The sequence below is a fragment of the Papaver somniferum genome, chromosome 1, assembly GCF_003573695.1.
Source record: "Papaver somniferum cultivar HN1 chromosome 1, ASM357369v1, whole genome shotgun sequence".
NCBI lineage: Eukaryota > Viridiplantae > Streptophyta > Magnoliopsida > Ranunculales > Papaveraceae > Papaver > Papaver somniferum.
The window spans coordinates 167,143,188-167,155,766 of NC_039358.1; the positions used below are offsets into that span (position 1 = coordinate 167,143,188).

Below are 12,579 nucleotides of genomic sequence, written 5' to 3' on the forward strand. Positions count from 1 at the left end.
CAGGTATTGAAGTCCATGGGCTTAACCAACCCCGAAAACCGGCTTTCAAGATTAGGCTTACCAAGGATTATAAACCGCAAGATTATAGATGACCCATTTAATGTGAGACTAATCTCAAGGCACCCCTTCACGTATAGCCTCGTTAGGTCTAACACGTGAACATTATATCGGGTGATGACCTAATTATCTCAATTTGCAAAGTTGTAAGTATTGATGTCCATGAGCTTAAAGAAAATCAACTTGCAAGGTTCGGGTTGTCAAGGGTTGTAAATCGCATGATCGTAGATAACCCACCCATACAATGTGAGACTAGTCCATGGGCTTAACAAAAACCGGCTTGCAAGGTTAGGGTTGCCTAGGATTGTATATCGCAGGGTCGTAGATAACCTACCCATACAATGTGAGACTAATCTCAATACGCTCCCTCATGTGTAGCCTCGTTAGGTCTAACAAATCTCAACACGCTCCCTCACATATAGCCTCGTTATGTCTAACACGTGGACAATTAAATCGGATGACGCCCCACACGCGTAGCCTCGTTAGGTCTAACAAATCTCTACACGCCCCCTCATGTGTAGTCTCGTTTGGTCTAACAAGTGGGCAATTAAATCGGGAACACAAAGTAAAGGTACGATTGAATAAATGATGACTCGTACATGTCATATTGAAGTCTATGGGCTTAACTAACCTCGAAAACCGGCTTGCAAGGTTAGAGACTTAGAGCGGCCTAATGCTTATAATTTTGAGTATTGGAGTATTCAAAATACGATATCATATAATAATATAACTGAAACTTTGAAAGAGGATTTTTTTTAGATAAGTCGTAAAATTATGTTAATAACTTCAATAATTACAAACGGAAGATATAGATTACATGAACACTCAAGGATCATTAGCTTACAACACTAATTTCTAAGGGCACTAATAATAGCTATATGCAAGAACATTTGATATTGCCCCAAGACAATCTCTTCTTGCCAATATGCACAAGAAAAGTGATCAGGCAGACAACATTAAAACGAAGGGGTTTCAAACCTAGTTTAGGTATTCTTTTACCAGGCTTGCATCTCAGAGTAAATTCAGGTTGGAAATTCTTGACAAGACTCAGATGGCTAATAAGAGGTGTTTAAGCACACAAAGAGTTTCTTTGTTTTAGCAGTAATGGTTTAAGTCTCTTAATTAAACTAGGGTTCGCTGTCATATGATCTTCAAACGATTCCCTCAAATTTCTTAACAACTTCAGGTGGTCCTCTCCGGGATGAATATTAAGCAACTTTGTGAAGAGATTCTTCCACAATTCAACGTTCCAATACCTGAACAGGAATAACATTTCAATAGCTTGAGTCCTTTCTACAAAAAGACTTCTGTTACTATCTTGTTATTGGATTGTACAGTTGAATGCTTAGACAAAATCTTATTTGCGAATTGAAGAATGGTACCGTTTGAAGGCTGATTTTGGTTGGTAGAGGTAGCTCCCATCTTTGGAAACCTTCTTATCAATGGCCATGTACTTACCAAACAACATTAGATGCACGTTTACGCAAAGACCATAAAGATCAACCTGATGGGCATAGAAGTGTTAATGTGATGTTAATCCATGAACCCACATTAATGCTAGAAATGAAGTGGCACTGCTAAGCATCTTGTCACTGGTGACTTACTGTAACATTTTACTGCCAATTAAGCACCTTGTGAAGGAGCCAGGAAATAAGTGCAACATTGTTAAGGACCAAACATATCATTACCCGTAAGACAAATATGTTAATCTGTTAAAAACAGAAGATTAAAGAATGAGGCCACTTGCCTGAAATGCCCATGGCCTATTCTCTTGCATCTCAACACAACGAAAGCCTGAGGTTCGGCAATCTCCTTTAAACTCGGTACCATCAGGGAAGAGGCGAAGGTCTATCCCCCTACCCCAGTCTATAAGGCAGAGTCCCTGCTACATAATAATGGTCTGTTCAAAAAATGTTACTTACGCAATAAAGTGAGATAGGATGCAACTAGAGATAACCTGATCACGCCAAGAGCCAGTACGGCCACAAAAGCCTTCCTCTGTAAGATCATTCCTGTCGAGGAATCAAATGAGAATCTGAGATCTGAAGTATCAAGTGGTAATAATTTGCAGGGTGCTATTAAGGAATATCGATATAGCTATTCCACACGACCAAGCTTTTCGCCTATTACATCACACACTATGGATAACTCATGTCACAGGAAACAACAAGGACAGATTAATTTTTGATACGAGTCCCATCAAATTTAGTTGTGCTTATAATTGAAATACCCTATCTGGATACAACAACATAGGTTGCACATTATTAAAGTACTATTTCATTGATTATCCAGCTTAAATTAAAAAGAAAAGGTTTCTGTAGTTCTTTAGAGACGAAAAAGCTAAAAAGCGAATCTGCAAGCAATTCAAAGAAATAAAGGATTATGGGGGTGGGTGGAGATGGGGCTGGGAGAGGGGGGAAAACACGTAAGTGCATTTTGTGTCTATTCTTTTCTTCTTTTGTTGTATGTGCACATAGATCAAAGGGTTAGGACCATGACACTGTAAATAAAAAGCCTAAAGCTACCTATACAAAATACTAATTGCGAAGAGAAGATGCTTACTGAGCGTAGCGAATAAGCAGATTATCAGGCTTAAAATCACCATGAATTATGCCAACTTTGTGTAACATCTCCAGCATGTGAAGCATCTCTATGCAATAATACATGCATAGCTCTTCCTCTAAAGTCTTGTTAAGCACTACATAAGAGTTGATCGCATCCTGCACAACATATATGAGTAAAGCTTATATGTTATTAATAACTGAGTACAAAAAATGAAAGTAACCAAAATGGAATCTGAAAAAACACATACTTGAAGAGTTCCATGGTCTAAATAGTCGCAGACTAGTATGCTATAGTCAGAGTAGATATAAACTTTATGAGCGAATGCAAAGCTTGATCTCTGTCAGCATAAGAAACTAATTATAAGAAACTTCAATTCCAATCTCAACTGGAACTAATAATGACAGCTCAAAAGTGACATACTTCCTCGGAAATGCGCATATCAAGCGCCCGGTACATGTAGAATTCCCAAGGAAAAGCAGGTGTTTGTATCTGCATAATTTTAAGATAATGACGCTGCAAATTTCCAATACCCATAAGAAAGTAATATAGAGATAACAGTGACCTTCAGAGCAACAGTTTCATTGGGGTCACTATTCACACATGCTTTGAATACTTCGGCAAATCCACCCTGACCTGAGCAGCCTTTAATCAGGTACTTATCTCCACCTTCGAATAACAATAAAACCCGTTGCAGTAAGGAAAAGCTGGAGTCACAGAATAGTAAACTAGAGCACCAATTGTGTTATCGATTGAATGTCATGGAGAATTATACCTATGTCAACACTTTTGTTCCTCGAATTCTTCAGCAACGAGGACAACTTCTGTTTTGTAGAAATATTTTTCTTAAGCATACGGTATCCCTGAAACAAGAACCCGAGTGCCAGCTACCAGTTAAGTAGAATGCTTAAAACCAAATCCGACCAATACTATCAGTTAATAAACTCACCTTGTATTTCAACATCCGAGGATTGATATCCTTTAGTAAGTTGTTAATGGTAGAAGATGCCCATGGATTAATGAATTTCATAGGAAGCTTAACAGGTTCGTCATTGCCAGTCTACAAAGGCAAAGCAAAAGATCAGTCCTCAAATTCAACAGCTATAAGAATGGATCAACACATATTGTATGACCTCCAACCCATCTAAACTATCACTCGGTACAGGATCATCGCCATTTTTTGAGGAATTACAAGTGGTTGTAAACTTTGTGGAGGTTCCCAAAAGAAAGACTCAGGTTGACAGGTTCTGTAAATTTGATTTTGGAGCAACTTAACTGGTAACTACTCTGGCTATGCTATTATGTATCCCTTCAATACTTGGTTTTAGGTTATGCGTAAAAACACCTGGACAATAACTTGAATATTTTCTGATTGAAGTCTCCGTGAAACGGTTGTCACTCTACCAAGCTGTTCTATTCTTTCAACCTCATAAGTGATTCAAATGTACTACTACTTAAGTCCTCAAAAACTATTAGAGAAAAATAGTTGACTAGAGATGGCAACCTCTGGATTTCCAAATGATCGTGTTTAAGAAATTCTACTTCATAGTTCCATCAATATTCTTTTAGCAAAATTGAGGTAGCACCATGATTTTGGTGCAATCAACGTAACTATCTTCTTACAGCAAATGGTTAAAAACTATGTGCACTTTATCCATAGAAGCAACGTACAGAAGCCTAAACAAACGATGATATGTGTCTAAAAACTGTGATAGAAGAAAAACACATTGTAGGTGCCTCTCCGGTAGGGTGGTAAGATCGCTGGAGGTTTGATACCCCCCCAAAACCTGAGGTATAAACTCATTCTCATCCTAATATCCCCACCCAAAAGCTAGTAAGCTAATGCCCTAGCACAATTCTCTAATCTTTTCACGGTGAAATGATTCATACCTTGCTACCATTCACTACATCAGACCATCTCTGAATGAAGTCAAGGTGAACCTGCTTCAGTTCCTGGAGCGGCTCAGCATTCCTAGTATAACACACCAAACTAATGAAAGACCCATACAAAACAAAACCAAATTTTCACATATATACACAAATTTATCAGAATTCGGAAAAGTAAAAACAAAAACCTTGAAATGCCTAATCTGTAAATACTATCAGCTTCGACCAATTTCCCTTTAACTTCAAGATAATTAGCATATGCTATATAGAGCAAGGATTTTGAAAGGCAAATTTTATCCTCCTCCAATACTATAAAAACACTTTCCAAGTCCTGAACTGCATCCCCCTGTAACACAAAAAGAAAAATCGTCAACTAATTTCTATGTTAAAACAGCAAAATTGAATAAACTTCGATTAACATAGTTTGCCCTAAATTAAAAGTCCATTTCATACATAGAGTAACCAGATCTTGAGGAATCTGATGTCGTTACGATACCGAAGATCGTCTTTGAATTTAACAATACACTCTTCGGTAATTGTTTTAAGATTTGTTTCCGAATCAGGATTTAATTTCAGAATATCTAGTTCTTTCCTGACCGACCTGAAAAATAGACCAGCAAAATGTAAGACGCTAAAGAAGAAATTTAAGAAAATAGTTTGAGATAGAGTCAGAAAGGGGTACCATAGCCATGGAAGGAGAGGATCTTCTTGAGAATTAGAGTTATTCGAAATTACCGCCATGATTGTTCCCTTTCGGATTGACAGAGATTCTTCTTCAGAAGCGGGAAATGAGTCCGTTTTTGAACTCCTTTTGGCTCAATGCTCTCTTGTTCTTCTTTTTTAAAGTTAGATTTGAGTAAGTTGGCTAAAATACCCCTTTAACAGCGAAAGTGAAGGTTATTTGCCACCCACACTTTTCCTGTTTGCCACCCTCATTAATTACCACTCACACTTATCTTATTTGCCACCCATATATTTTCTCACACATCCCATATAGTACTCCTTTGACTTTTAGTTTATACCCAACAATTAAACAATCCAAATAACTAAATTTTGAAAAAACCCTAAATCACAGATTAATCTCTCACGGGCACCTTCTTCTAAACCATCCCATCCACCGATCACCACCTTCGCTTATATTTTGTTTATCTTTTTTTTATATTTTGTTTATCTTTTTCTTCTGACTTTTGATTTTATCTAGAAAAGATGGTTCCGAAAAGATTAGAGAATGTTTTAGGAAAATCCAAAAAGAGGTACGTTATACCTAACTATAATTTTTGATTATGCAATTGCATATAAAAATCATGTACAAATTTGATTTTGTTTCTACTTGTGATAAAGAACTAATCGTCTATTTTGGGTCGATTTGTTTTGGAACGATCGACTCGATTTCAAATGACCACTGCATTTGAAAAAAGAAAAAAAAGAAAAAGAGATCAAATTTCCTAGTCCTCTTCGGAGGCACGATTGATGGGCATTTCAGTGGATGATTGCTGAACGACTATCAAGTATCAACCGTAGTGGTCGATGTAGGGACGAGTTGAACAAAAAAGAATAGGTGGTGTTTGTATGTGCAAAAGTAGTTAGCTGTTGATAAGCCCACTCTGTAAAAAAGAAGAAGAAACAATATATCCATTTTGTGGTAATCCTTTGTACCGAGAAGTGTGAAGTAGGAAGTAAAGATGGTTTACTTCTATGGTATACCATAGTAAAACCACTAATTTCAATTTATTTTGTTCATACTTCCTCCGTCCCACTATTAAGTAACCTAGTTCAAGTTTGCACAATTTTTAAACCAAGCAAGGAGAAAAGTATTTTTAACCATTTTTTTACAATTATACCTTTGTGAATAATAAATAGTGAAATTTTGAAATGATTAATCTCTCAAGCTACACCACGGATGTTCGCAAACTTCGTACCATTGAAAAGCATTTTAAAACACCTACGTAACGAATATAAACATGACTATCAAATTATGCATATTTTTTATATTTCTTATAATCAATTAAAAGGATATTGTAGAAATATCTCCTTGTTTAGTGATATAGGTCACTTAATGGTGGGACAAAATTTAAAAGTAACTAGGCCACTTGATTCGTTTGCTACTGATTTGAAAGGAAACTAAGAACGTGGCACCGACCGCTAGGCAATTTCATCCTCTTCTTCCAAGGATTAATCAAGGGCACTAATCATTTGTTTCTTCATCGTAATACCCTGCTAATGAAACATATTTCTAATATAGCGTTAATACCATTTTTTGATGGGTTTTTAATGAAAACGTATTTCTAATATAGCGTAACGGACATGGGTAGGGATAATTTTTGGTTATAATGATTTTAATAATTAATATAAATCCTAATTTGACTTTTAAAAATTTGTAGCTGTGAAAATCTTAAATAATTGTCATCCAAATAATTATAAATTCGGTTGCACTTGCAATCGGTTAAAATAGTAGTTTTTGATAAAAAAAAATTATGTTACATTGTTTTATTTTGACCTTAAATAATAATTTTTTCGATCACTATAGATTGGTAGTCTTCGATGATACCACTTTGCCGAATCTTTATATGATGAGCAATAAATGTGATTACATCCTCCCAAAAATTCTTTTTCATTATCCATATGCTATAGTGATTCCATTCTGGTATTATCCTATATCCTTTCCATTGCATGGTTTCGACAGAGCCTCAAATAAGTTGGGGAATAGATTTTGTGGGAATGCAGCTAATCATGTAAATTAACAAGAAAATAAGTTGGAAATGAGTGAATGAGCTTGAAGGGGTGTGGAGTGTGGTTGAAAAAATACACTCCTCTATTTGTACATTTTTATCGCATAATTGTAATTAGTGTCCTTTTTAATGTTTTGACGGCTTTTTCGTGGTGTTAAACATAATGCAGCCGTTACTTATGCGTGTAAACTTTTGTGGTGTATAAACCTTGTATTACGTATCTAACAGGGATTTGAATGATTTTTTTTTTTTTTTTTTTCTGCGTAGATGAATGGTAGTGATCTATGGCGGAAATGCAAACCCTATATTTAATATTTTAAAGGGTTCTTCATTCTTCCAGTAGTGTGCATCAAAAGGTTCACTTTAATTTTTCAACGGTAGTTAGACATAAAAATGAGGTCTATACATGTATGTCTTGCGTGTCCATTTTTCTTTGTTTTGATGGTCTCGTGTTATCGGTGGTGTTTCTATCCTACTTCATCTTTTTTAAAGATATGGTCCATAGAATTTTATTTATTTTTTACTATAATAAGATACTATGATCTTTACACCTTGTAACATTTTATTACTCATATTATTTTATTTTGGCACATTCGTTTGTTTTAATTATTGATGAATTAAATATGGGTTATAGATTTTAGTATCATAGTTGAAGGGGGTTATAAACACCACGGCCATCAGATGTAAATGGTTGGGATGAGACTGGGATGGTCGGATCATCTGTTTGTCTCTGAAAATGTTATCTGACCGTTCATAGATCCAAAGCCCCTTCTGTTTTGTATTATAGATACAATTACAAACTTAAAAAAGAAAAAAAAAACATACAATTACATTGGGAAAACTTATTTGTAGCCCAATTTTTCAATTTTTAATACCAAAAATCCACCAATAAGATTCTAAATATGAGTAACCGATAGTTAGTTATAATAGTACTTAGATTACAAAAATAACCTTTTATTTAAACTATGAATTTAAAAAAGAAATAACTATAATAAACCGGAAATGCTATTCACAGCTCCACTTAGAGCTCTATTCACAGCTCAAACGCTAGGCGTTGCAAGAGTATTGGTTCATGACTTTCAGCCAGGTCCCACCGCTGGATAAAAGGTTCACCATTTTAGAGATGTGGGGTTTAGATGTCCTGAGCTGTGAATAGTATGGTGTTTTTGTGCTGTGAATAGCACCACCGATAATAAACACGTGATTTTATAACTAAATTCCTAAAATAACTCCACCTAATTTTATCTTAAAGTCAATTCCTAAAATTACTCCACCTTTTACCACGCATTCTCTTTTTTTCTCTTCCTAAATTCACGTGGCTCTTTAAAATTCTCGTTGCAACTTGCAACTAGTATCGGGGATTTTAAGTAGGGCTGTTCATGGTCGGTTTTGGTTCGGTTTCTAGCCAAACCAAAACCGAAACCAATACTATTGGTTTATAAAAATCTAAACCAAAACAATCCATTAACCATTGGTTCGGTTTCCAAATGGTTCCAGTTGGTTTTGGTTTATCCCAGTGGTTTTTGGTTAACCAATAATTATGTCAAACCAAAAAAAAAAATACACAAATTTACAGATAAAAAAATCGTAGTTGCCGATAGTATTGGTTTACACAAATTTACAGACAAAAAAAAAATCAAGAATAGTTAAAGCTTACTCTAATTCTAGAGATCAAAAGAAGATATATAATATATCTTAATTTAGTTATTGACAAATAAAAAAGAAGGAAGACGGAAGAAAAAAGTCGAGTAGCAGCAGCTGTAGTTGGGGGTGGAGAAGGGAGGCGACTGAGAGAAGGAGAAAGAGAAAGAGGGAGAGTATCATAATGAAATATTAGATTTAGGGTTTCTATTTATCCTCTAAATCAATGGGTAGAATCTAATACTTGTAAATCGACGGTATAAACTAAGTTTAAAAATTAATCGGTTTTCCAATGGTTTTTGGTTCGGTTTTAGAGGTCAAACCAAACCAAAACCAACACTATCGGTTTCCCACTTTCTACACCGTAACCAATCCATTAGTAAATGGTTCGGTTTGGTTTCTTCCTAATTGATCTGGTCCGGTTCCAGCGGAAAACCGAAACCATGTTCAACCCTAATTTTAAGGCTTAAATAAGTTTATTTACATTTCTAAAAATAACTCAATTAACCAAAAGTGAAAAATGGAATTTTCCTAAGAAATTTTTTGAATGAAAAGTAAATATTTCCAAAAATGTTTTGTGTGATATAACATAATTATTCACTAAAAACACTGGGGAAAGAATGTTTTTAGTGAAACAAAAATTTTGAGAAAATAAGCAAAAACACAATTTTTCACTCAAACATTGGTGAGAAATGGATGAAAAATTTAGTGCAACAAAAATTCTCCCTGATAAAATAGATGAAAAAAAAAGACTCGAATTTATCACACGAGGAACATGTGACCATTGGATTTTTCACATGTAAATAAAGTAAAAATTTGATCTTTCACCAGGGAGAGCGGATGAAAATTAAATTTTTCACTTCTCACTTGATAAGAAAGGAGAATTGCGATTTTCACCAAAATAAGTTCATGGGTGGTTGATGAAAACTCCAGTTTTCACTTATAAAACTTCACTTATCACCCTACCTGATTCGTGAAAATCATAATTATCCCCAGTTTAATAACCCTAAATTCTTGTACAAAAAAATTAAGTATCAGTTATGATTTTCCATGGTTATCTTCCTTTTTTCCTTTACTAATCACGGTGAAGATTTACCTATGTTATCCTTTGTGGAGTTTATGTAGAAAAATACTAAAGCTAAGAAAAGATTTATAGCTAAGCACAGTAAAAAACTTAGATCGATGAAATCTCAAATTATTTCACGAAGAAAACTAATAACTTAAATCTAATTAAGGTTAGTTTAGTCCAGCCGAAAATGTAAAAATGAAACTTAAATCTAAAACTATTAATCATAACAGTAGATTTTATACTTTGGGTTGTACATATATACCATCTTAATGATGGGTTTGTAAAAGAGAGAGGAATTAAACTTGGGTTCCTCAGAAATTTCCACAAATTACATTTGTAGCTCCTGGGTTTAAATCCCCATGCCACTTCATTTTTTAGTGAAACCTTAATTTCCCTTAAGAAATTCAAGGCTTGACTGAGTTAGCGATTCAGGAATGATCAAAGTCCAGAGTCTTAAGAGAATCGACTTACACCCATGATTAGCTCCTGGGTTCGAACCCCATACGACCTCACTTTTTGTTTAAACATTAATTTTTATTATGAAACTTAAGGCTTAACTGAGTCAACAATTCAGGGATGGTCAAAACCCAGAGTCTTAAGAGAATAAATTCACATCTACGATTCAATTTGAAGTGAAATATCTTGAAACGACTCGTACGAATCTAAAAACCATGATTTGTCATATCAAACTATATCTTATCGGCTTTTACTGGCACAAATACAATATGGTGGAATGGGTGATACTAAGAATTTTTATGTAATTAAGGTATTATCATTCTCCATTATGTAGTTTTATATATTATATTTTTAAATATGTTTTCTCTTTTTATTTACACAAGAAGTCATGAACATCCTCCTGATAATTTACCACCTTCTTGCATAAAATCTTCTGTAATTCTTCATATGACAAGATTTCTAACAATATGGGTGTTGCCATGTTCGTGTCTATTTAATTGGGAGGTACCTAAAAAGATTACAACATCATTTATAGCGTAGAAAGATCACCTGAGAAAGTTGAAAGCCTTGTTGTATTGGAGGCTATAAACTGGTCTAAGAGCAAAAGTTTAGAGAGAATATACATATGTAGTGATGCAATATGAATATTATTTCTTGTATGAGCAAAAGTAACAACCAAGTTAGTTGGTCTAGTAGTTTTATCTTAGATGACTGTATCATTATGCTTGACAGTCTATTTATTCTGAAAAACTTCATATACAGTAGAACCTCTATACAATAATACTCCATATAGGAATAACCCCCGTATAAGAACAAAAATTTCTGGTCCCGACTTGGGCCAGTTATATTTAAGAATAAACTCCATATTGGAATAAGTCATATTTTTTCGCGGTCCGGTCTTAAGGAACTTACCTCCATATAAGAATAATTGACATTATAATATAAATAATATAAGTCTTGCCATACATCACACTTTAAGATGAACAAATTCTTGTAACCATTTTGCACGATCATTTTACTTCTAAGTGGGTTTAATACTTTCATTTGCACAACATGTTAGAGCATAGCTCGGTTGAACCCACCAAGCGTTGGTATGTCAAGTTTGGTTGTCATATTTTAGTGAACCAAAACTCATTTAGAGAGTCGCTTGATTATTTACTAGAGTCAACTTCGTATAGGTTAGCTTGAAAGTATTAGGATATGAGACTTACAAGTATTACGTGAAGACTTGAAGAATGAGAAGAAGTAAGGAGCTACAACGACGACATCATCCTTCCACTTGAGGTTAGTAATATTTGACTTGAACTGTTTCATTCCCTAACGTATCTTTCAAGTCGTGCATATTGAAAACATAACTACGAAGTTGTGAATGATTATACTCTAGTTAGACATAGTATTAAGGAATAAAATACGAGGTATAATGTCTATCTTTTGAACTTCGTATATAAGACATCGACATAATCGTATGAATGCTATTGTGATTATGTATGGGTATGGGTGAAGATTTCGTCCTAGGAAACAATGTTTTACATTCGTTTAAAGGAAGTAAATTCATAAACTTGTTTTGTGAATCGAAAGGGAAATCGCTAGGCTTATTGGTATTGTTATTCATTGCAAATCTTTTGAATTACCAATATGAGTGTTTAGTATAACCGCTCATAACTTATTTATGTATCTTGGTAAAACTATTCACAAGGCCTGACTTTTGTATTGGTATGAATGTTATTAGTGAAATCGATCTTAAGTAATCACCTAAGATGGTAAGATTGATATCTTGAATTTGGTCTGACTAAATACTAGCCATTGGGTAACCGATCCTAGTAATAGGTGTGACCGATCACAAGAGAGAGTGTAATCGATCCTTGTAAGAGGTTTAACAATTTTTAGTAAGTTGGTGTAACCGATCCTATAACTTGGTCAACCGATCACAAGTTTTACCAAAAGAAGTGGTAACCGATCCTAGTACTTAGTTAGCCATTTTATGGTAACTAGTGTAACCGATCCTATAGTACCCACTTGGAGGTAGAACCAAAACTTTATGTTGAGGTAGAACCGTGAAACCCATTAATGGTGATTTGATAGGATAATCAATCACACAGTTCTTGGAAGTCAGATGAACCAATTCTAAACTTGTTTGGAAGTGTGGCAAATCGGTTCCAAGATTGTAAATATGAAAAA

General features: G+C 34.6%; 1 protein-coding gene across 1 annotated transcript; it reads right to left on the minus strand.

Moving 5' to 3' along the window:
* Nucleotides 1-794: 794 nt before the first annotated feature.
* LOC113307366 (mitotic checkpoint serine/threonine-protein kinase BUB1-like) lies at nt 795-5,329 on the minus strand. Its single transcript, XM_026555952.1, has 14 exons — nt 5,189-5,329; nt 4,960-5,107; nt 4,695-4,852; nt 4,510-4,591; nt 3,569-3,679; nt 3,395-3,482; nt 3,185-3,288; nt 3,043-3,111; nt 2,870-2,959; nt 2,620-2,777; nt 2,015-2,069; nt 1,805-1,939; nt 1,440-1,561; nt 795-1,313 (listed from the first exon to the last, which is right to left on the minus strand). The coding sequence occupies exons 1-14, from the start codon at nt 5,245-5,247 to the stop codon at nt 1,127-1,129; spliced, it is 1,566 nt and encodes a 521-aa protein (XP_026411737.1). The 5' UTR covers nt 5,248-5,329; the 3' UTR covers nt 795-1,126.
* Between the last annotated feature and the right edge of the window lie 7,250 nt (nt 5,330-12,579).

Coding starts and splice junctions, on each gene's coding strand:
- LOC113307366 (XM_026555952.1), bottom strand. CDS start 5,247: ATGGCGGTAATTTCGAATAACTCTAATTCTCAAGAAGATCCTCTCCTT. Junction 3,680..4,509: donor ATGTAGTGAATGGTAGCAAG/GTATGAATCATT, acceptor TTGCCTTTGTAG/ACTGGCAATGACGAACCTGT. Junction 1,314..1,439: donor CCAAAATCAGCCTTCAAACG/GTACCATTCTTC, acceptor ATTCCTGTTCAG/GTATTGGAACGTTGAATTGT.